The sequence below is a fragment of the Natrix helvetica genome (genome assembly GCF_964273705.1).
Source record: "Natrix helvetica genome assembly, chromosome: Z".
Taxonomy (NCBI): Eukaryota; Metazoa; Chordata; class Lepidosauria; order Squamata; family Natricidae; genus Natrix; species Natrix helvetica.
In genome coordinates this window covers 116,064,018-116,085,239 of record NC_138554.1, presented here as the reverse complement: position 1 = coordinate 116,085,239, position 21,222 = coordinate 116,064,018, and the positions used below count along the sequence as shown (strand labels likewise).

General features: G+C 45.8%; 1 protein-coding gene across 1 annotated transcript; it reads right to left on the bottom strand.

The window, feature by feature from the left end:
• Positions 1-1,966: 1,966 nt before the first annotated feature.
• ACBD7 (acyl-CoA binding domain containing 7) lies at positions 1,967-20,595 on the bottom strand. Its single transcript, XM_081970000.1, has 4 exons — positions 20,242-20,595; positions 3,314-3,431; positions 3,163-3,225; positions 1,967-3,075 (listed from the first exon to the last, which is right to left on the bottom strand). Exons 1-4 carry the CDS (start codon positions 20,251-20,253, stop codon positions 3,002-3,004), a joined length of 267 nt encoding a protein of 88 aa, XP_081826126.1. The 5' UTR covers positions 20,254-20,595; the 3' UTR covers positions 1,967-3,001.
• Between the last annotated feature and the right edge of the window lie 627 nt (positions 20,596-21,222).

The following is a 21,222-nucleotide window of genomic DNA, read 5'->3' as shown; positions in this document are numbered from 1 at the left end:
GCTCCATGAGGCTCTGGAAGATCCCCGGGGCCACGGAAACGCCGAATTGGAGGCGGCGGCAACGGAAAGCCCCTCGGTGGGTGACGATAGTCTGCGCGGCCGCCGCTTCGTCATCCACCGGGAGCTGCTGGTAGGCCTGCGCCATATCCAGTTTCGCGAAAATACAGCCCTGCCCCAGGGAGTGGAGCAGGTGCTGTACTACAGGGACTGGATAGGGGTTTGCCTGAAGGGCCAAATTGATGGTGGATTTAAAATCGGCGCAGAGGCGTATTGAGCCGTCGGCCTTCACTGGGACCACTATAGGGGTCTCCCAACGTGAGTAGTCTACAGGCTCCAGTACGCCCTGCGCCAGCAAGCGGTCAATCTCCTCATCAACTTTGGCCCTTAAGGCAAAAGGCACCCTGCGGGCCTTCAGCCTAATGGGAGCAACCTGGGGATCTAAGTTAAGAGAGATGGGGGTGCCCTTGTATAGTCCCAGCTGGCCGTCAAAGACGTCCGCGTAGGCGGAGATGACAGCCGCTACGTCAGGGGGCGTGTCTGAGATGGAGTGCACCCCCTGCACGGATAGACCAAGGGCGGGGAACCAATCTAGACCCAATAGAGCGGGGAGGGGCTTTTCCACCACTAGGATTGACAGGCACCCCGAAAACCCCCCGTATTCCACCCTGACTGTATGGCAGCCCAGGGTTGGGATAAGTGACCCCTGATAGTCCCTTAAGGCCACGGGGCTAGCAGACAGCTGGCGTTTAAGGACGCCGGGGCATAGTTTTTGAAAGTCTGCCCAGGCAATCAAGGAGCGGGACGAGCCGGAGTCCACCTCCATCACGCAAGGCGCGCCCTCAATGAGGACTGACGCCTTGATTCTGTCCGCACCTGCGGAGGCCTGGTAGATCGCCTCAGCAGGGGCAGCTGCTGGGCCTGGCTCCACTGTGTAACAATTGGCCTTCGAGCGCGGCTGGCGGCGGGGCTGCTGCTGCGGTCCGGCTGTCATCTGCTGGCCTGTGGCTCCCTGGGATGGTGATGGTGGTAGCACAGCACGGCAAACTTGGGCCAGGTGCCCTTTTTTCGAGCACCGGCGGCAGATGGATGCCCGGAATGGGCAGGCTGACCGGTCGTGGCTGCCACCGCAGCCAAGGCAGGCTGTCACAGTCTGGCGCGGAGGTCGCGGATTGCGGCGCCTTTGCAGTTCTGCCAGGCGAGCCACGAGTTCTTCCTCTTCCTCAGCCGGGCTCGGAATGGGCACCAGCTGATCGATGAGGCAGGTTTGCGCTGGGGAAGATTGGAACGGGTGGCGGTCCATCTCAGCAACAGATTGCTCCGACAACTCCGCCGCCCGTGCATCAGCGACCGCCTCTGACAGGGTGATTTCTGGTCGGGCCAGGAGACGCCTCCTCAGCCGTCGGTCCCTGATGCCGCTGACAAATTGTTCAACCAGATTGTCCTCCAAGTCAGGGAACTCGCAGGGAATGGCTGTGGTCCGCAAGGACTGGAGGAACTGGCTGACGTCTTCGTGCGGCTTCTGGACGCACTGACGGAAAGCGTATCGCCGGGTGATCTTCGATGGGGTCGGGGCGTAATGTCCCTTCAGCTTGGCCATCAGCGTGTCCCAGTCTAGGTCGTGGACTGGCACAGGGGCTGCCAACGCCCGGGCGGCGTTGAACATAGGGGTTCCGCAGCTACTGAGGAAGAAGCTGCACTTCTCCTCCATCGGAATACCCCGCTTCCCGTTGGCTCGCAGGAAGCATTCAAAACGCTCCAAAAACCCCGTCCATCCCTCTCCGTCGGTGCCGAAAGGAGCGAACGGGGGAAGCGAAGACATAGCGGCTTGGAGTTGTGCGGCTCGGGAAGCTAAACTCAAGCGGCTGAGTAACAGAGGTCGGGTTCCGTCAGGGTCGTCGCCTCAGCAGGATCCCACCTTCGTCGCCAGTGAAGAAGTGTGGGGAAAGACGAGGCTTGACACAAAGAGGAACGTCCAACTCTGTTTATTAACAAGAAGCAATGTCAAGTAATACAGGAGAGAAGCGCGCGTTCTGTAGCCTGACAGCTATTTAAGGGAAAGCAGTCAGGCCGAAGAACCAATCAGCAGGCCAGATCAGCCCGCCTCAGCCATGCCGCGCCTGATTGGCTAAGGCGCAGCATGGCTGTTGCTGGCTGACAACAGGGGGAATTCCCCGGTCGTAGGTCGGGGAGGAAAGGATACAATAACCACTGTGACAAGAAAGGTTGCAAAATTGAACAAAACTCACTTTACCAGCTTAATAATGGACATACCAACAAGGACTACCTGTACTTTTCTATAATTTATAATGACCAAATTGACTATTTAGAAACACAAGAAAAAAACACGACCCAATTCTGACCCCAAGGAGCAATGGTAATGCTCTCAAAATGGCTATCCTCTAGAAGTGGAATTATGAAGTCTATAAAATGGCACAGCTAGACTTCATTAAGCTTATCATTAGCAGATGTAACAATATTTCTTGCAAAATAAACTCAGACCAAGATTTCTTATACTGAATATAACCTCATAAATGCAAAATCGTGCTTTATCCAATTATTTTATTTTGTTAATAATGAATTAATCTGTCATTGTCACCATGTTTAACTTGTCGTTTAGTATCCCACTCTCATTTATTAAATATTGTTTTTGCCAGCAATAATCACTGTGTGTGTGTGTGTGTGTGTATTATAGTGCTATTCTGTCAGAATTACGTTCCACACATGTCTGATGGAGCAGACAGTGATCACAAAGGGTTATGCTATTATAAATGTTTTGAGACTTTAAAGTACCACAAGACTGTCATTGGAATGAGGAGTCTAAAATACAGGTGGAAACAGGTTATGTATTAAGATACAAAATGTATTGTAAACAAGTACAATCAATGTCATAATAATTAAAATGAAATTGTTACAGATTAAGTTTTAGGCCCAAATATTAACATTAATAACATAGTTTTGAAAATACCATGAACTACTTGAAGGTGAAGTGTTTAAGGAAATTCTACATTCCATATTTCTGGATCATTTCATTTGCTTTAGCAATATAGGCTTTCATAGCATCATCTTTTGATGTACCTGGAATGGAAAATTAGCAGTTACTACATGTCTTAATTTTTATCAGGGGGAAAAAACTATCCTAGTATTATTTACAGTGAAACTAACCTTTCTTCAGATTCCAAGCCTCCCATTTGGCTCTGCCTTTCAAATCCAACATCCCAGGGCACTCTGTTGAAGGAGAAAATATGATCATTAAACTCGTATTCTTGAAAAGGGCTCTTATACTCAATTTTTCCTAAATATATTTATTAAGTACCAGTATTGATGTCTCCTACAGTGGCCTGTTTGTAGAGTCCATACAGTTCCTTTAATTCATCATCAGTGGGCTTGGATTTTAATTTTTTAACATTTGTTGCAGCAGCCTCAAAGTCACTCTGATGAAAAAATAAAACAAGACAATCATTAAAAGAAATATACTATTGCTTCATGAATCAATGTGATGTGTTTATTCCTACAATTTTTTATTGAATGCTTCATTTCTGACGTATGGTAAATGTATGGTAAAATACTCCTGTTTTTCTAGTGCTATGCTAGCTCATACCCCTATACCATTTTTTTTTCTTTTTTTGCCAGTGTAAAAATTCTCTCCAGTGTTTGAGCTAGAGGCCATGCATACAAAACAGGTTTGTACGTGGGAAGAATTGCTGTTCCCGATAAAGAAACTTTCATTACTGAACAGCAACTGGGGAGGAGCAAACTCTAAGTTTGGGATAACAATCCAACATTCATTTATTAGTTGATTTTATAATCCAACTTCTTTTTGCCTTGACTTAATCAAGATTGAGAGTCAGTTTGGTTAAGGCACCAGGCTAGAACCCAGACTAAAAAGCAAGAGACTATCAATTCAAACTCCTGCCTTAATCATGAAAGGCAGCTGGGTGACTTGGCCAGTCATTCTCAGCCCAACTCACCCTATAGCCGTGATGACGAACCTATGGCACGCGTGCCACAAGTGGCACGCGGAGCCATTTGTCAGGGCACGCGAGGCGCTGCTCTGTTAGCTGGCCAGCGCGCATGCGCGCGCTGGCCACCTGAGTTCACCTTTTTAAAAGCTATTTTTCGCCTTCCCCAGGTGCCAGAGGCTTTATAGGAGCCTGGGGAGGGCGAAAAGAGCCTCCCCCTCCCCCCCGGAGGCTTCAGGGACCATCCCTGAAGCCTTCGGAACGCTTAAAACCACCCTCCGAGCAAACCGGAAGTGACTTCCAGGTTGCTCGGAGGGTCGTTTTAAGCGTTCCGAAGGCTTCAGGGACCATCCGAGGCTTCCCTGATGCCTTCAGAGCGCTTAAAACGACCCTCCGAACAACCCGGAACTTCCGGGTTGCTCGGAGGGTGGTTTTAAGTGCTCCGAAGGCTTCAGGGACCGTCCGAGGCTTCCCTGATGGCTTCGGAGCGCTTAAAACGACCTTCCAAGCAACCCAGAAGTCACTTCCGGTTTGGTCGGAGGGTGGTTTTAAGCGCTCCAAAGGCTTCAGGGAAGCCTCCGGACAGTCCCTGAAGCCTCCGGAGGGCCTCCAGGGTGTCGGGGGAGGCTCTTTTCGCCCTCCCCAGGCTCCTATAAAGCCTCTGGAGCCTGGGGAGGGCGAAAAAAACATGTAAAAATGGGGGGTGTCGCGCGTTGTGCACGCATGCGCACTGGGGGTGTCGTGCGTTGCATTATGGGTGCGGCACGCCCGCACTCGACCCCCATGCGCTCCCCCCACTTGTGGCACGCGAGCCAAAAAAGGTTCACCATCACTGCCCTATAGGGTTGTGGGGAAGAATGGGATGAAGGTGTGTTGAATATATTACTGCCTTGAGTTATTTGTAAAAATAATAAAGGCAGGATACAAGTAAATAAATAAAATTTAAGAAAATACTTTTAAATAATATTTAGGATTCTGCTAAAAACAACCTGGTTCTATTTCATACAACACAAATTTTAAATGATATTGCATATCACAACTCCATTATGCAAAAGGGCTTTAAAGCATGTCATCCTTCTCCACATATTCCACTGTTCCTTAAAACATATTACAATCACAGATACACTTCTATGAAAACAGAAGCATGTACTTTTATCCAATTCTGTAAAGCTTCACTCAGTTCTGTATGCTACTGATTTGCTTTTCTCTATCTTGTATTATATAAAAAAATAAATAAATGTATTTTCCCAACATACTTAGCATTCATTTAAATATTCTGTACTATTGTTTATTACTTGACAAAACCAAGTAAATTGAAAAGCGACCAACTGCAATAATTTTTGCTGGTTAAATTAAACCAACCTTTCTCAAGCTGGGCCCTCACCCAAAATTTCTACTAGATTCTTAAGCAGCAGGCTCAGGAAGACAATATGAGAAGGCCCCAAGACAACTTATGTTTGACATAAGCCAAAAAATGACTTTTCTCTAAATATGTGATTCTCTCCTACACACAGAAAATTCATTAAACCTCTAACAAGTATTCTTTAAATAATAAACAATATTGATGACAGACCTGCAAAGAAAGCAAAAAATAACAATTGAAATGAACACAAGAAAAACTCTTATATAATTGATTAAAGTAATTCATGCAATTAAAATGTAGAAATAAATCTGATACATTCATGTGCATACACAAGAATGAAAGCTGCATGCAATTAGCAACTTTCCAGATTAAATATATGCTTCCTCGGCAGTGTATCTCTCTTTTAGCCTTGAGAACATTTTATGATTTTTGACTAATTTTGCTCTACTCAAACCAAGATCATTAGTATGATATAATGATCTCATATGATGTACAGCTGGCTCTTGAAAGCACATTTTTAGTATTATGTCCAGCAGAATTTTATATCTACTTGCTCAGAACTGAATCCTACAATATTCTGAATTTTTTTGATACATTCTATAAATTAGTTCACCCTTGGTTCAAAAATTGTTGTCCTATGGTGTACTGTTTTGCCCAGTTAAACATGGAGAACAAGAGTTTTGGTAGTACCTATATATAAAAAATTCATTTATCCCAAAAGACAGGGTTTTTTTCTTTTTTTATATTGTAAAATTTTTATTGGTTTTTACAAATGTTTAAGGAAAAGGATAAATAGGTATAGAAAATTTTGACAGCTACATCATGCGGAAGGTAGAAATCCCCCCAAATCTCACAACTTTTACAAAAAAGAAAAAGGAAACATCAAAATTTGAATAAACATTGGCAGCTTTTTTTGTTTTTACATTCAATCATCAATATATTCAATCATTTTTTGTATCACTTCCAAGAATTACGTTATAACAACAATTGCAATAATGTTTCAACTCATTTTTGTGACCTGAGTCTTCTGAGTGTTGCATCCTCCCCCGTCTGCTGGCAGAGCCGCGGCCCCTCCCTCCTTCATATCTTGTGTACTGTCCCCCGTTTCATCTAGGAGGGCACTATGTTTCTTAATGAAGGCCTCCGCCTCCACAACTGTGTTGATTCTAATTCTACTGCCCTCCCAGAAAATCAGCATTCCTTCTGGCAATAACCATCTGAACCAGATTCCATTATTATATAATTTCTTTGCTAAAAAGGAATATTTCTTCCTCTTCTCTCTTACTTTCTTTGGAATCTGTTTAAGAATGGTTATTTCTTTGTCTTTATATTTTAGTGGTCCCACCCTTTGAGCTCCTAAGACCTCATCTCTTGTAGTCTTTCTAAGAAATTTAACATGTATTTCCCTTGGCACGTTGTGTGTTCTAGCGTATGCTGAATTAATCCTATAAATCAGATCAATATCCCACCATAGCTGTTGTTTATCTCTTTTAATATATTCTGCTAAGATTGTGGTCATGATCTCCTTGAGATCTTCATTCTCTGTTTCTGGCAAGTTTTGAAATCTAGGAAAAAAAGACATTCTCTCAAATTCCACCTTTATCATATGATTTTCAAATTCTACATTCCCCTTCTGGATTGTCTTAACCTCTTCCCTCAGCCCAGTCGCGCCCTCCTCCAGCACACCTATTCTCTGTTTATTTTGTGCTGTTTGTTGTTGCGTTTCTCTGAGCTGATCACTTAAATCTGCCAGTTGTTTTTTCAGTTCGTCCTGTCCCTTTATAATAGTTTGAAACATTTGATCAACAGATAGTTCCTTTGAGCTCTCTTCAGTCGCTTTAGGTTGTAAAAATGAAGCCAATGGTGTCCTTTGGGTGACCGGGCTGGACGTAGAAGATGTTGGGGCTGAAGACGGCTTACCAGGCGGTAATTTTTTAGGACCCATATTAAGTTCAGAGATAGCTATAAGTCTGCACAAAGAAATGGCGTCTGTGGAAAGACACAACCGGGAGAAGTCATAAGGCAAGCAAGTCCAGAGGAGAGCATTGGTCTCTATAAAAGCTCCAAGCCAGGTGATATCAATCAAGTGTTCCAAATCCAAGGGAGATACGTGCAAGGAGAGGCTCCTGGAGATCTCTAGGGTGTGATATAGTACAAAGCCAGAAATTCTTTCAAAAGGGAAACTTCATTCATAAGTGCAAGAAGAAGGAGGAAGTTGGCCATCTTGGCTCCGCCTTCACAGGAGTTCAGAAAGCAACGTCCAAAGTTTCCATAAGATGGTTTAAAAGAATCAACTCAGCAGTCCTCCTTTGCAATTGTAGCAAAAAATCACCCTCCCATTGCTTAAAGGAAGAGAAAATAACTTTTAACTCTCTCTCTTCCGAGAGAGAGGGATTTTCCAATTGCCGCTTTTCTGAGGGGGGGGGTGAAACCCCGCCTCCAGTCTTAACACTTCAAAAGATTGAAACCTCAGTTTAAGAAAGGCTGCTGTTCATCAATGAAGTAGTTAAAAAGGAGATTGAGGGAAGCTTCCCACCTCACCGCACTTCAGCTGTAACGTCCGATTAGTTGTTTTCTTCCAGGCTCCGCCTGGCGAAGGCGCGCTGCTGGGCACCCCCCACCCACGCTCCCCGGCTCCTGGGGCAAAGCTGGAGACCCCCCTGCGGCTGCCGCTGATCCAGGGGGTCCCAACAAGCCGCCCCATGGCAGGGAGCCCCTCCAAGGTTCCCTGTGCTCCCCCTAAGCTTAAAGGGAGCCCACCGGGAAGACGAGCAGCGGACGTGAACGTCCATCGCCTTCAGGGACCGGAAGTCATCTCCAGACGTTTTTTTTCTTTTTTTCATTACCACCAGGGCTCACTAATTTCTTGCAGTCCTAATTTCTTACTATTATTAAAATTTCAAAAATGTACCAGTTCAGCATCTTTTATATTCAATCAACATATAATCTTGGTTCATTTTTTCAGCTACCTGGGCTGTGTGGATAAATTCTCAAAATCTGTAGGTTTCCAGGTCCAGTAGTTTTAATAGGAATGCAATGCATAATGTTTTTGTGCATTAAAGGAAATAAAATACAAGTAATTTTAATATATAAATAATAAAAGACACTGGGTCGGATTCATATTTGAGTGCAATTGTCGTGATCTTTTCTTAGGCTAAAAAGAAAGTGAGGCTCCATGATTTAATCCCTCATCCAGCTGGGCTGCTCTACATCCTCTGCTAAAGCACATGCACCATACACACAAACACCCACACACACCAAAGAATGTCCTGACAATTCCAGTTCTGGCTGAGATGGATTGAAGTAAAATATAAATTGAGTTGCCCGGTAGTACTAATGTGAACCTGGTCTTGATAATCAAAAATTATGTACGAGACATCAAGCAAAAGATTTTCCAGATGAGTAGGCAAACAGTAGTAAAATCCAGATTCTAATCTAGTGTACCATGATAAAGAAATCTATTGTGATAATTTACAGAAATAATACATTTAAAAATGGAACTCTCTGATGAAGTAAAATGCTGTTAATATTAATTATTCATTTGCATAATTTATATCCATTATTTATATCTTCAATTTGTTTTGTCCCAGAGATGCAAAAAGCAAGAAAATCAACTAATCAGTTGTGGAGGAAATCATATTACAGAAATACTGCCTCCAAAAAGTCATAAAAAGCTGCTCTGGTTAAGTGATTCACAATCAAAGATTCTGTGCATCAGAACTAAAGGCTGGCTCCAACAACAGCTTCTGAGGTTATCTTATAAAGTTCCCAGGCCCAACCAGCTGAACTGGTATTCATGATATTTCCATTTTCCAGGGAGGTGCTTTTTTCTGGGGGAACCTCACCCTGCAATCCTCAGCCATTCAACCTTTCGTTCTCTACTAAGTAGCAGTAGCACTTTGAAGGGGATAAAAATCAGCAACTGGAGTTGCAGGATCAGTAGATGTTGCAAGGACCTGCTTAGAATCAGATGCCAAATTTAAATTGCTTTGACATGATTACATGTTTACAGGGTATTAGAATGAAATTATAATAAAACTGCCATTGGCTAAAGTCATATTATCTTCAATCCAGCCTTATCCTCGGGGTTACTAGTCAACAAAACCTTTGTACATTTCACAACAACTGTGATGAAATCTCATAGTCCAACAATTTGTGGAAGATGTTAAAGGTTATGTTCTATTGCTTTTGGAGGGGGGAGGCTTCAGGTCTGTGTTGATTCCTGGTGCCGGCCTGGACATGTCCTTGGAGATTTTTTGGGCAAGATTTTGGGAATGGTTTGTCATTGCCTTCTTTCTAGAGCTGAGAAAAAATGACTGGTTGAGGGTCATCCAACTGGCTTTGTGCCTAGTTGCAGGGCAAGAACATTGGTTTCTTGCTCAATGTCTTTAACCACTACACAAACTGCCTCTTCCATTGCCACAGTATTTAATAACCACTGGATGAAGGTGTTACAGCAGCCTTCCCACCATAAATAAAATCCTGGATTGAGTTTCACTCTTGGGGAATTGGGTATTACCCTGCAATTTATTTGATAACAATTACAAAAATGGTTTAATACTACCTTCTTCAGGGATTTTTTTTAAAAAAACTTTCCAGTCCACCTTATATTACTTTTACGTGGTCTCCCATCTTAGAATGCTTAGCTACAAATGTTGCCCCCTCCGAAGAACATTGCTCTGTGTCTAATTTTATTCCCCATACTACTTTTTTTTTAAAAACAAAGTTTTATTGGTTTTTTTAAAAATATCAAGGAAAAGGGGTGGTGGAACAAGTTACAAATTTTGGCAGTTACAATATGTAGGAAGTGTTCCCTCCCCCCGTACTCATAGTTTTCATTTGTACATAGATTAGTTTAATACTACATAATAATATTTTGTCAGCATATAAACTTTTGTCTTCAAGTATTTTCAATCAATTTATGTCAGGCAGATTTTCTTACTCATTTTTGTGATCTGAGTTTTCTTGGTATTGCCCCTTCTCCCCCTGCCAGCAGAGCTCCGGCCCCTCCCGTGTCCTGTAAATCTGGTATAGGATCATCAGGTTTATCTAGGAGTTCTTTATTTTTTTTCCATAAAGGCCTGGGCCTCTATGGTTGTGTTAATTCTAACTCTTGTGTCCTCCCAGAATATTAGCATGCCCTCAGGCATCAGCCATCGAAACCAGATCCCTTTCTGGTATAACTTCTTCGCTAATTGCGAGTAGTTTTTTCTTTTCTCTCTCTCTTTCTTAGGGATCTGTTTCAAGATGGTTATTTCTCTATCCTGGTATTTTAAAACGTGCCCCCTTTGTACACTCAGAATCTCATCTCTTGTAGTCTTTCTGAGAAATTTAATATGTACCTCCCTTGGAACATTGTGTGTTCTAGCGTATGCAGAATTTACTCTATAAACCAGATCCAAGTCCCACCCCACCTGTTGTTTTTCTTTTTCTTTTTTTTTGAACAAAATTTTATTGGTTTTTTTAAGACGAAAAAGGAAAGGGGTGGTGGAATGGGTTACAAATTTTGGCAGCTACAATATGTAGAAGGTGTCCCCTCCCCCCGTACTCATAGTATTCATTTAAACATAGACTTTAGTACTAAATAACAATATTTTGTCAGCATATAAATTCAAATAATAATTTTTATCAAGCAGATTTTCTTGTTCATTTTTGTGATCTGAGTTTTCTTGGTATTGCCCCTTCTCCCCCCGCCAGCAGAGCTCCGGCCCCTCCCGTGTCCTGTAGATCTGGTGTAGGATCGTCAGTTTTATCTAGGAGTGCTTTATTTTTTTCCATAAAGGCCTGTGCCTCTGTGGTTGTATTAATTCTAAATCTAGCATCCTCCCAGAAAATTAACATACCTTCAGGCATCAACCATCTGAACCACACACCCTTCTGGTAAAGCTTCTTCGCTAATTGCGAATAATTTTTTCTTTTCTCTCTCACTTTCTTAGGGATCTGTTTCAGAATGGTTATTTCTCTATCTTGATATTTCAAAACTTGCCCCCTTTGTGCACTCAGAATCTCATCTCTTGTAGTCTTTCTAAGAAATTTAATGTGTACCTCCCTAGGGACATTATGTGTTCTAGCATATGCTGAGTTTACTCTATAAACCAGATCCAGTTCCCACCCCATCTGTTGTTTTTCTTTTTGAATGTATTCAGCCAAAATGTTTGTCATGATGTCCCTTAAATCCTCATCATCTGCCTCAACCACATTTTGGAACCTAAGGAAAAAAGACATTCTTTCAAATTCTGTTTTCATCTGGTGGGTCTCAAGCTCTTGGTTCCCCTTCTGCACCCCTTTCATCTTTCCCCTCATCTCAGCCGTCCCCCCCTCCGAAAGATCCAGTCTCTGTGAGTTTTTACTCGTCTGGTCCTGGTTCTCTTTAAGCTCTTCTTTCATCTCCTTTAATTGACTTTTTATATCCTCCTGTCCCTTTAAAATTTGTTGAAACATCTGTTGAAAATCCGTCTCTGAAGGCTTAGGCTGCATCAGGGATGTTAGAGTCTGTTGTCCACTAGGACTGGATACTGTAGATGTCGGGGCGGAGACAGCAAAGCCCGGCTTCCCCGGGGGTGGTCTTTTAGGTGGCATTATATTGAGCAGAAAGAGTTCAAAGTCAATAAAGGGAGGAAGCAATTAGGGAGGGAAACCGCCAAGAGAGATCAGGAGGCAAGGAGTCCAAGTAGAAGGAAGTTTTTTCTAATTGCAGCTTCTGGCAATAGAGTAATACAATCCTTTGTTCCAAGGGAATCCAATACAAACAAGAGATTTATCTGAGTGTCATGGAGACAAAGACAGGAAGCCTGAAGTTCTATGGGTGGAGTCAAATTTCAATGTTTATAAAGACAACGGAAGCATGCCACCTTGCCCCGCCAGCTTCGGAGTTGAAGTGCATAACAAAAGATTTTCAAAGTTCCCAAAGTTTTCAGATCATCACCTCATTTGTAGAATTACAATCCAAAATCCGCCTTCGTTATGAGCGTGAAATCATTGCTGGCTCTCTCCTTTCCTCCTCCTCTAGAGCCGAGAGCAGAATCGTTTATAGCCGCTGTTAGATTTGGGCAACGAGAGAACAGACTCCGGACACGTAGTGACTCAACAGCTCTTTATTAGTAGTAGTAGTGATCCAGCTTGCTCTGTGGTATGAGGGTTCCCCGTTTATAGGGATCGGGTACGCCTCTCGACCAATCAGAATGATACCTGGTTCCCGCCCCAGCGGCGGACCTGAGTGGAGACTTTCTGCGATATATGTTAATATCTAACACCCCTCCCTTCTTAGATGGAGTGTTCCTGTTAGTAACAAAGTCTTTTAAGTATGTTGGTTTTTGTCTTACACGGGTGGATCGTCGTAGTTCGGGTTGAACTGGAGTGGTTTCGGAATCGGCTTGTTCTGCTCTCCCTGTTTCGCAGTCGGGGGTCTGAAGGCTTTCCTTGTTCGGGCGCTGTTCCAATTCGCCATCAGCCGCTGGTTCTACCCTGGGTTCCAAGGTGTTGTGCCCTTCTGTGTTTGGGCTCTCGGGTTGCTGACTTTGCGCTGGCAAATAGTCCTCGTTTTCGGATCGTAGTTCTGAGTGTGCAAGGCGACCCCGGAGTTGATCTATGTGCCTTTTCCAGTTCCTTCCATCTTCTAGCTCCAGCAAATATGATCGTGGACCCGTGATACCAATTACCGTTGCCGGCATCCACAATGTTCCCCCTGCATAGTTGTGGGCGTATACTGAATCCCCTATGCTAAAACTCCGAATTTTGCTTGTAGAGTCTGGGGGCGATGTGGCAGAGTAATTTGGGTGAAGACGGTCCAGGTGAGACCGTAGACGGCTGCCCATGAGAAATTCAGCGGGGCTCCTACCCGTCGTTGCGCTGGGGGTAATGTGCTGAATTAAGAGATAATGATTAATGCGTGTTTGCCAATCACCTGGACCCATCCTAGCGAGGGCCTCTTTTGCAGATCGCACCATTCTCTCTGCCTGTCCGTTCGATGCTGGATGGAATGGCGCGATGAGGGCATGCCGAATTCCCTGACTTGCTAAATATGTTTCAAATTGCATGGCCGTGAACTGAGGCCCGTTATCGGAAACCAGGAGGTCGGGCAGGCCATGAGTGGCGAAAATTCACTGTAGTACCTTAATGACTGCCTCTGCCGTGATTGAAGTCATTAGGACTACTTCTAGCCATTTGGAGTATGCATCCACAACTATAAGAAATGTTTGTCCCTGGACTGGCCCTGCGAAATCAATGTGTATTCGCGACCAGGGTGCTTTTGGCTTCTCCCATTCTGTGGCGGGTGCTTCAGGGGGTGCTGGCCTAGACTCTTGGCACGGATCACAAGTGGCCACCCATTCCTCTATCTCTTTGTCCATATTTGGCCACCAAACATAACTCCTTGCTAACGCCTTCATCCTAACGATTCCCGGATGCCCAACATGTAATGCTTCTAACACATTTCTTCTCAAAGCATATGGAATAACAACTCGATCTCCCCACAATAAACAACCTTGTAACACTGATAGCTCATCATGTTTCGCCCAAAACAGTTTAAATTCCGGCCCCACGTTTCCCTTGGGCCACCCCCTCCAAACCCAAGTTTGAACTTGTTTTATTACATTGTCCCTAGAAGAGAATCTGGCAACATCGCAGGAAGAAACAGGTCCTGAGTCTAAACAGTCAATTAATAAAACCGGTACCTCGGGAGTGGGGTCTGGCAAAAGTTCTGGAAGTGGGCAACGGCTGAGTGCGTCTGCATGCCCTAGAGTGGAGCCCGGTCGATGTATCAGTTTGTAGGAATACGCAGCCAGGAAAACAGTCCACCTGGTCATGCGTGGAGAGAGTGAGACTGGTGTGGGGCGGTTTCCCGCCAAAAGTCCCAACAGCGGTTTATGGTCTGTGATGAGTTCGAAATCGCGGCCGTAGAGGTACTCGTGGAAACGTTTGACTCCAGCCACAGCGGCTAACGCTTCTCTGTCCATCTGGCTGTAGTTTCTCTCGGCCGATGAAAGGGTCCTTGAATAGAAGGAGATGGGTGCTTCATTCCCGTTTGGCATGCGGTGGCTGAGAACTGCGCCGACACCGAATGGTGATGCATCGCAGGTCAATACCAGTGGTAGCGTCTGGCTGTATTGTACTAGTAGCGAGTCGGTGGTGAGCAGGCGCTTGACTGTGGCAAAAGCGGCAGCCTCGGAACGTCCCCATCTCCATGTTGCGTTCTTGGCGAGGAGTCGATGTAGTGGTTCAGCAACGGTCGCTTTCTGTCTCAGAAAAACGCTGTAGAAGTTAAGTAGTCCGAGGAAGGCCTGCAACTCGGTCTGATTTCGTGGTGTGGGGGCGTCCTGGATCGCCTTAATTTTCTTCGATGTGGGGTGTATGCCCAGACTATCGATTCTATATCCCAGGAATTCTACGCTAGGCACGTTAATTTGGCATTTCTTTTTTGAGGCGGAGACCCTTTTCTCCGATTCTGGCCAAAACAGTTCTGACTCTTTTTAATAGTTGCTCCTCGTTTGCAGCGGACACCAAAATGTCGTCAAAATATGGGACGACTCCTGGTATCCCTTGCAATAACCGTTCCATGACGCTCTGGAACAGACCGGGGGCAATACTCACACCGAATTGTAACCAGTTACATTTGAATGCGTCTCTGTGCGTCACTATAGTCTGGGCTTCCGCTGTGGCGCTATCCACAGGCAGCTGCTGATACGCTTGTGCCATGTCTAATTTTGCAAATATCTTTCCTGGCCCCAACGAGTGCAATAAGTGTTGGACTACTGGCACAGGATATGCGCTTTGTTGTAGCGCGACATTAATTGTGCATTTATAGTCCGCACAGATGCGGACTGACCCGTCTGGTTTAACTGGGGTCACGATGGGGGTTTCCCAGCGCGCGTGATCCACCGGTTCAAGGATCCCTTGTTCTACTAGTTTGTCGATTTCTTTGTCTATTTTGGGGCGGAGCGCAAAAGGCACTCTTCTTGGTTTAAGTCGGATTGGCGCCACGTTTGGGTCTAGATTGAATGAGATAGGTTTACCCACATACTTACCAAGACCGGGGCTGAACACATCCTCAAACTCCTTAAAAATCTGTTCAGCGCTGCTGTTCTCCACGGCGTTGATTCCGGTGACTTCCAACCCCAGGGCTCCAAACCAATCCAATCCCAGAAGGTTCTGTAGTGGCGCGCTTGCGACGGTTACTGGCAGCTGGGCTACGATGTCCTTGAACTGTACCCGGAACGTGCCTTGGCCCACGATGGGGACCCTGTTCCCCTGGTAGTCTCGTAGCAGGATGTCTGGTGTGCGTAGTTGGCTCTTTTTGAGGCTAGGGATAGCCTTTTTTATGGCTGACCATGAAATGATCGTTAGGGACGATCCTGTGTCAACTTCCAGCTCGCAAGGAGAGTCCTCCAGGAGGACTGTGACTTTCAGCTTTTTAGGCCGCTTGGTGCGGACCTGACCTATCGTGGTGAGATAGGTTCGCAATTGCTCTCTCTGGGTCAACTCTATATCAGCATCGGTATCCTGGGAATACTCTCGCTCAGCGTTCTGATAATACGCTTGCTCAGCTCTTTGTGTGTAATCTCTCTGGGAATATCCCCCTTCAGCTCTCTTTGAATAATCTCTCTGGGTAAACTCTCTTGGGTTCCTCTCTGGGCGCCCTTTTTGCCTTTGCCAAGCCCCTGGGTTGGGCTTCTGTTGGCGGTACATGGGAGGCTGCCGTTGCGAGGCAGGGACTTTGCTCCGGCACACTCTTGCGATGTGCCCCAGTTTGTCGCAGTGCGAGCAAACAACGTTCCTGATTTGCTCGTCCAGATCCCTGAACTCGCAGTGAGTCGCTGCTTTCCGTAATGCTGCAACATATTGGTTGATTGACTCTCCCGCCTTCTGGTTCCTCGTGTTGAACTCTTGTCGGCAAACATGGCGGGAAGGTTTTGGCGCGTAGTGTGTTTGCAAAGTCTGTTGTAGCGCCGCCCATGATACCGCTTGAATCGGTGTTGGCTCAGAAAGGTCTCTGGCCGTCTCGGAGACCTCTCGCCCACAGTAGCTAAGAAAGATGTTTTTCTTACGGGAGTCTGGTATTCCCGTGTATTCGTTCGCTTCGAGAAAACACTCGAACCGGATCATGTAGGACTCCCAAAGGTCGCTCATTGGGTCGAATGGAGCAGGAGTGTGCATCGCCATCTTCTCTGCGTTGAATTTCCCGTGCTGCGATGGTGTGAGATGGCTGCCGGAATTTCTGCCGAATTCCTGGGCTGGATCGAATCCTGGGATTCTGGAGGTAGCTTCGTCCTATCTGTCTCTCGATCCCATCCTCGTCGCCAATGTTAGATTTGGGCAACGAGAGAACAGACTCCGGACACGTAGTGACTCAACAGCTCTTTATTAGTAGTAGTAGTGATCCAGCTCTCTCTGTGGTATGAGGGTTCCCCGTTTATAGGGATCGGGTACGCCTCTCGACCAATCAGAATGATACCTGGTTCCCGCCCCAGCGGCGGACCTGAGTGGAGACTTTCTGCGATATATGTTAATATCTAACAGCCGCCTGTCCGGGGGGGGGGGGGAAATCCACCTCCTTCCAGTCACGCTTCTCCGAGCCGGGTTGAAAACAGCTCTAAAAACAGCTGGCAATTTCTCTTTTTTTTTTAAACAAGCAAGGGAACGGAGGGAAGTTTCCACCTCACCACACAGCAGCCGCGTCCTTCAGATAGTATGTTCTTCCAGCTGCCTCCTCACGAAGACGCCGCAGCGCCTCCCCATCATGCCTCCCGGTGCCTAGGGTGATGCGGGGGGCCCCCCGGCCGCCGCCGGCTCAGGGGATCCCCCGCTATGCCGCCCCTTCGGCAGGAACCTCTACAGGGCATCCTGTGCCCTCCAAGCGGTGGGGGGCCCACCAGAAGAACGCGGGGCGAGCAGAGCCTGCCCATCACGATCAGCAGCCGGAACCAGAACCCTGTTGTTTTTCTTTTTGAATGTATTCAGCCAGTATGTTTGTCATGATGTCCCTTAAATCTTCATCATCAGCCTCTACCACATTTTGAAACCTAAGGAAAAAGACATTCTTTCAAATTTTGTTTTCATCTGGTGGGTCTCAAGCTCTTGGTTCCCCTTCCGCACCCCCCTATCTCCCCCCTCATCTCAGCCGTCCCCTCCTCCAAAAGATCCAGTCTCTGTGAGTTTTTATTCGTCTTGTCTTGGTTCTCTTTAAGCTGCTGATTCATCTCCTTAAATTGAATTTTTAAGTCCTCCTGTCCCTTTAAAATCTGTTGAAACATCTGCTGGAAGTCCACCTCAGAAGGTTTGGGCTGAAGTAGGGAGGTTAAAGTCTGTTGTCCGCTGGGGCTGGACGCTGATGAGGTCGGGGCGGAGACAGCGAAGCCCAGCTTCCCCGGGGGTGGTCTTTTAGGTGACATTATGGTGAGCAGAAAGAGGACAAAGTCAATACAGAACGGAAACAATTAGAGAGAAAAACAGCTAAGAGAGGTTGGGAGGCAAGGAGTCCAAGCAGAGGGGGACTTTTTCTGGTTTGAACTTCTGGCAATAAAGTAATAAAGTCCTTTGTTCCAAGAGGAGTCCAAACAACAAGAGATTTATCTGAGTGTCACCGAGACAAAGAAAGTATGCCCGAGGCTCTTATGGGTGGAGTCAGATTTCAATGTTTATAAAGACAACGGAAGTATGCCATCTTGCCCTGCCAGCTTCGGAATCAGAAGGCATAACGAAAAGTTTTCAAAAGTTTCAAAGTTTTCAGATCACCTCATTAGCAACGTTACACTCCAACATCCGTCCTTATTATGAGCGTAATCTCATTAATTCGCTCTCTCCCTCCCACCTCCTCTAGGGCAGAGAGCAAAATCTTTTGAAGCCGCCTGTCTGAGGGGGGGAATCCCCCTCCCTCCAGTCACGCTTCTCCAGCCAGGTTGAAAGGCTCTAGAAACAGCTGGCAAGTTTTTTTTTTATCGAGCAAGGGAACGGGAGGAAGTTTCACCTCACCACACAGCAGCTGCGTCCTTCAAATCCTGCGTTCTTCCAGATGCCTCCTCACGAAGACGCCGCAGCGCCTCCCCATCATGCCTCCCGGTGCCTAGGGCGATGCAGGGAGCCCCCCCGGCCGCCACCGACTCAGGAGGTCCCCCGCTACACCGCCCCTTCAGCAGGAGCCCCTCCGAGGCATCCTGTGCCCCCCCAGATAGTGGGGAGCCCACCAGAAGAGCGAGGGGCGAGCAGAGCCTGCCCGTCGCGATCAGCAGCCAGAACCGGAAGTCATTCCCCATACTACTTAAGTAGTCTACCAGGGAAAGTCAATTTGCAAAGTAAGAGCAAGTATCATATGCAGTTAGATCAAAAGCAAGACCTGGTGGAAAGAAGTGCAATTGGGAACCACCTCTGATTTTCTAGAAGCAAGTGAAATACTGTTTATCTACAACTTTGCCAGGTTCAATTAAGGGAAAAATCCATGCCAGCAATGCAGAAGCTTGCACTAAGAAACCAGCATAAGTTAGGCGGTTTGAAAATGGAACCACAGCAAACAAGATGCTATATGGGAAAGTGACAATGCTGGTGGCTATTTAGCTAAGAAAAAAATGAATATATAAAATCTGCATACAAATACACATGATGTGGAGCAGAGGAATGGAACTTTTCTTCCTTTAGACAATACACAATACTAGATGCTGTGTGAATCAGGAAACAATACTGTTTCACAGAGCATTTAATTAAACAATGCAACTGATGTTCACAAGAGGCAGTGATGGCCATCACCCTCAATAATTGGGGAAAAATTACATCAACATAAAGACAGCACAGTTATTAGTAGCTATTAATCACAAAAGAGATGTGTGGCCCTTGCAATAACAAACACACTGCCTCTCTTGTAAGGAGTAGGAATAGAAGAGTGTTATTGTCCAATTTCCAATTTTCCCATTAGCAGCTGCCTGGTTGGATTTAAAAGCTTTTGGTTTGATACTTAACATGGAGTTTTCTTATATTCCTTTATACATGAACCTAAAAGTGAATTGCAATGATCTTAGGATCACCCACATTCCTAATTTCATTTAAAACTAGACCTCTAATCCAGCTAGAAGGTAAACCCTTGCTTTTTGTAGCAAATTCAAACTCTTCACAGCAATCATGCTTAAATAAACACTTTTTACTATCAAACTTTGTGGCCTATTCTCCACGAGACTCATTACAGCACACATATTATTCTCAATGGATAGCACAGCCTCCTGGAGAACATCAACCAGATTCTCTGCAGTCAAGCTGCCTGAAGAAATTATAAGGTCACAAGTACTTAAACCTTTCCAAAGACCGTATCTATGCTGTGCACAGAAAAAGTATGAAGTCCCATTTCTGTGCTCAGTAGGAGATGGAAAGGAAAAAGGGGGTGGGGAGTGAAAGAGCAATCAAGCCTTTTCCTTCTCAACCAAGAAAGAAAAGACACTCCTACACCCAGAAACAAAGCCCTGCATTGTTTCCGCTCCAGTAATGGGTTCGCAGCCTAATTAAACAAGCGGAGAGTTCAGCAGTCTTTGCCGAGTGCCAAGAGACTTTCCCCCAATACAGAATTGGAGTATCAACTTTTCTCAAAGTAGACATCTAACTTTTATCCACACGAATCTCTTCTACGGTTAATTAGAATCCCCGCTTCACTAACTCAACTAAATTAACCCGGTTCGCACATCCACACGGGAACTAGTAACTGTCCACTTTGCAACACAGGTCAGCTCTGTGCATCAACGTCCCGAGCCAAGGCGGCGACGCAGATAAAAGGAAAAGTGGAATTTTACAGGACTAACCGAAGCTAAGCCGATTTCCAGCAAGTCAGCAATCCTCCCCGCACCCGCTCATGATCTAGTTTTTCGTGTGCAATTAAGCCCAGAAGTCACAAATGTAAAACCAGTTATTCTCCTTCTTTCTCCTCATCCCCTTTTTGCATTTCATTACCTGGAGTGTCATGTTGCTCCGTGCACCGAACACCTGCGCTCTTGCCAACGGGTAGCAGATCCGGCACTAGGCGCGCGCTTTCCCCGCAGTCTTTTTTTTTTATGAGCCCGGGCTGGCCACAGCCTTGTGGCTAGAGCGGGGCTTTGTGACGTCACTACTCCAAGGGCTGTCCTACTCAGTGCGAAAGCAAACTAGGGATGATGAGGTGGGCTCCGTCTTCCTCAAACCCGGGAAATGCAAAGCAAGCCTCAGGGGCAGAGGAGGAGCGGTTGCAAAGGCGGAGCAGCAGTGGAACCTCGCCTTCGGTCAGAGGTATTGTTTTGCAACCGCAAGCTTTCTCTCCAAGCTAGAGAAAGAGGGTCAGATTTCAGCGCATTGGGATTGCTGCAAGATAGAGGCACAACCTCCTTGCAGTGCGCAGCGTCGCGGGAGCCGCGGTTGGCTCTTTTGGGCTGCCCTCCGTCGGATAGCCGTCGTCAGCACAATAAGATTTGATTGTCACAGTAGATAACTTCGTATATTCCGTGGCACCGAAAGGACGGACATCTAGTAAAGTGCTTGGGACTAAATCTGTCAAGGGAAGAGAAAAGACCCTTTCCAGTCTAGTGTCTACTAAATTGTGTCAATTCAGCTGGTGTCGTTAGTTGAGGGTTGCTTTACTTTATTTATTGGTATCCCGCCTTTATTATTTTTTAAATAATTTACGGAAGCGAACATGTCCAGCACATCTTTTTTCTCCTATTTTTCCCACGACATCCCTCTTAAGTGAGTTAGGCTGAGAGAAAAAGCTGCCTTATGCAACTTTATCCACAAATGCCGAAATCAGAAAAGTATGTAAGTGCAGCCTTGGAACCAGGGAGCAATACTTGCGGGGAAGGGGGTGTCCAGCAACCGTCAGTTTTTGTTGCTTGACAGCTAGAAAAATTGCGCCTAGAAACAAAAAAATGCTTTCCCCTGAATTTTTTCTAACCCAGAATTAAA

Coding starts and splice junctions, on each gene's coding strand:
- ACBD7 (XM_081970000.1), bottom strand. Junction 3,226..3,313: donor TGTAGGAGACATCAATACTG/GTACTTAATAAA, acceptor CTCCTTCAACAG/AGTGCCCTGGGATGTTGGAT. Junction 3,076..3,162: donor GGCTTGGAATCTGAAGAAAG/GTTAGTTTCACT, acceptor TTTCCATTCCAG/GTACATCAAAAGATGATGCT.